General features: G+C 24.7%; 1 protein-coding gene across 1 annotated transcript; it reads left to right on the top strand.

Moving 5' to 3' along the window:
• Nucleotides 1-474: 474 nt before the first annotated feature.
• Nucleotides 475-2,081, top strand: EIN_494590 (hypothetical protein; the record flags this gene model as incomplete). The annotated part of the gene is made up of 4 exons (XM_004183281.1): nt 475-763; nt 826-847; nt 1,021-1,711; nt 1,965-2,081. 4 exons carry the CDS (start codon nt 475-477, stop codon nt 2,079-2,081), a joined length of 1,119 nt encoding a protein of 372 aa, XP_004183329.1.
• Nucleotides 2,082-3,448: the final 1,367 nt, after the last annotated feature.

Below are 3,448 nucleotides of genomic sequence, written 5' to 3'. Positions count from 1 at the left end.
AAACAATTTGGTCTATGGCGTCTATGTGTTAGAAATTGAAGAAAACAACGACAAATTAACGTCGATTTTCAAAGCGACTATTCTCTGGTTTGTTTTTTAAGAAGGATTGTTTATTCATGATGCTTTTTGATGACCATTTTGCGTCTTTTTGATATTTTAATTCCAGTTGAATTGCAAAGAAATTAGACTTAAAATTGTAAAACAATATACAATTGTGTTACTTAAATATTTGTTTTTTTTTCAGGTTTTTTCGTGTGTATTACAATACACATTTTCCCTCTTTTTTTGACTCAATGAAATTATATTTCAAAACGTAATTTTTTTAAAACATTTTAATCAAAAACATTTTTTCAAAGAAAAAAACGATGTTTTTTTAAATGTTAATAGCTTGAAACTGTGAATTATTTCAATTTAATAATTACTTTAAAATGTTTAAAAAAACGAATTTTATAAATATTTAAACAACGAAAAACTATGAATATCAAAATGCGTGGACTTTCTGGTTATCACATCATGATAGTCTCGAAGTACTTCGACACTATAAACGATTTAATTAACTTGGAATTGGTATGCAAGAAGTTTGGTGGCAATATGGAAAAGTTCCATTCCAACCCAATTTCGTTAAATTCCAAAACACTTGGATACTTCCCAAACATTGAGACACTTCATTTGTGGGATGTGAAAGATGAGAATTTTGGCAATGGATTTATGATCAACAGAAGACAAAATGAAAATAGTGAAAATGAAGCTGTTTTTGAAAAATGTGTTCTATCGAATCATTGTGTGGTTCAATGTTGATTTTGAAACTTTTGACAGAAACAAAAGTCGAAACATCGAGTTTAAAAATGTTACTTATACTCAAAATGATAGAGAAAAATTTGGTAACAACATACCATCAAGTGTGACATCAATAGGAGAATATTGTTTCTGGGAATGCAGTAGTCTGACTAGTGTTACAATACCATCAACAGTGACATCAATTGGTAATTATTGTTTCAGTGAATGTATTAATTTAACCAGTGTTACAATACCACCAAGTATGAAATCATTTGGTAAATGTTGTTTCCATAGATGCAGTAATTTTAGTGATTTTATAATACCATCAAATGTCACATCAATTGGTAATAGTTGTTTCCATAGATGCAATAGTTTAAGTAGTGTTACAATACCATTGAGTGTCACATCAATTATTGATTGGTGTTTCTATGAATGTATTAGTCTCAGTAGTATTACAATACCACCAAGTGTCTCATCAATTGGTTATGGTTGTTTTTATGATTGCAGTAGTTTAAATAGTGTTACAATACCATCAAGTGTTACATCAATTGATGATGGTTGTTTCTGTAGATGCAGAAGTTTGAGCAGTGTTACAATACCATCAAGTGTGAAATATATTGGTGATAGTTGTTTCTGTGAATGTGGTAGTTTAAGTAGTATTACAATACCACCAAGTGTTACATCAATTAATGGCAGTTGTTTCTGTAGATGCAGAAGTTTGAGCAGTGTTACAATACCATCAAGTGTAAAATATATTAATGATTATTGTTTCTTTCAATGTATTGGTTTGAGTGATGTTACAATACCATCAAGTGTGACATCAACTGGTAAATATTGTTTCAATGGATGCAATAGTCTCAGCAGTGTTAACATACCATCAAGTGTGACATTGATTGGTGATTATTGTTTCTTTCAATGTATTGGTTTGAGTGATGTTACTATACCATCAAGTGTCACATCAATTGGAATTCAATGTTTCCCATCAAATACAATAGTTCATCAAAATTAATTTACTTGTTACTTTATTTAATGTTTATTATTGTTTTAATAAATTTAATTAAATTATAAATTGTAATATTATTATATTATTATTTATTAAAAATAAAAAAATAATTAAAAAAATCAAATTAAATTATTTAACAAAAATTGATTTAATCAATTTATTCAATTTAATCAATTTCGCAAAGTATACATGGAGGCTCCTAAAGCCGGCCCCCCTCCCCCACCCACCTCCTGGGAACAAAGATTACTTAAATGTAAGATTGTGTAAAATTGTGAGTATATACCACGTCATTAACAAATAATAATAATAAAAGTTAATATAATAGAATTAAGTGATATAAAGTCAAAAAATATTAGATATTAATTAATAAATAAAGGAAAAATATGTTATTGCAGAAATTTATTCAATTTTTTAAATAAGAAAATAAAAAACCATCATTTTCATACTACCATGACAGGGACTTCTTAGTGTTCTATAAATAGAATTGATAAATTTATTAAATAAATTATAAATAATTAAAATATATTATTAAATAAATAATTATGAAAGAATTAATAAATACAAAAATATCTTAATTAGAAAATATAATAAATAATTAGTTATATTATGTTTATAATTATAATATATAATTATTTTATAATTATTAATAATTATAAAAAATGATAAATTATAAATAATAGCTAATAAATAAGAAAGAAAGAATTTTATATTGAAATTTTTGAAAGGAAGTAAATTAAAAACCTTCATTTTGTACAGCCATGACAGGGACCCCTTAATGTTCTATAAATAGAATTCAATGAATAAGTTAATTAAATGGTTAAAGAATGTATTATATTATAAATAATGGATAAATATATTATTATTTCTAGTTAATAATTGAAAATAATAGAAAATATGAGTAAATTATCACAATTTTTATAAATATGATATATTAATTATATGACTATTTAATTTAATAAAAATGTCAAATAGTATTAGAAAATTTTTAGAAAGTAAATGTATAAAATATTTCTATAATTTTGAAGAAATGTTAATAAAATGTTTTCAATTTTGTACAGCCATGACAAAACCCCCAAGTTTTCTATAAATAGAATTTAATAAGATAATTTATTAAAAATGATAATTCAAGCAATCAAATATTTCCAATAAAAAGTTAAGGAGTTGCTTTATGCAAGGAAATTTTCACCTTTTAAAGAGTTCTACAACAAAGCTAATTTGACTGTTGTTATGTTGTAAATGTTTCAAAAGTCGAGATAGTTTTATATTTGATTAATGAGTGTACAAGATATAAAATTATACTGAAAAATCCATTAAAGAACAAATTGGTGAACTAAAAGTGTTTTTGATATGGCAGAAGCTATTGAAAATACTCAACTTAAGCTCAAAAAACAAAAAGTTAATGTTTGATCAAGTACAATTGATTGTGTTGGATCACTACGTTGGCAACTCGATTTATAATGATGTTTCCAAAAATTCCTTTGTGTATTTAAATTGATAAATTATAATGAAATCAATTTAATTATTAAAGTTAGTTATTTAAATTAAATTTGAAAAAAACAAAATACCGAGACATCAGAACAATTATCCTCAACAAACTATCACTTTAAAAAACTTGTATATTCAAATGAGTGATTTTAAATCTTTAAATGAATCTTTCAAAAAGATATT

The sequence above is a fragment of the Entamoeba invadens genome (assembly GCF_000330505.1).
Source record: "Entamoeba invadens IP1 unplaced genomic scaffold scaff_1105074725951, whole genome shotgun sequence".
In the NCBI taxonomy this organism is placed as follows: Eukaryota; Evosea; order Mastigamoebida; family Endamoebidae; genus Entamoeba; species Entamoeba invadens.
Note: the sequence above shows the minus strand (reverse complement) of the source record. Positions and strands in the feature narration are given on the sequence as shown.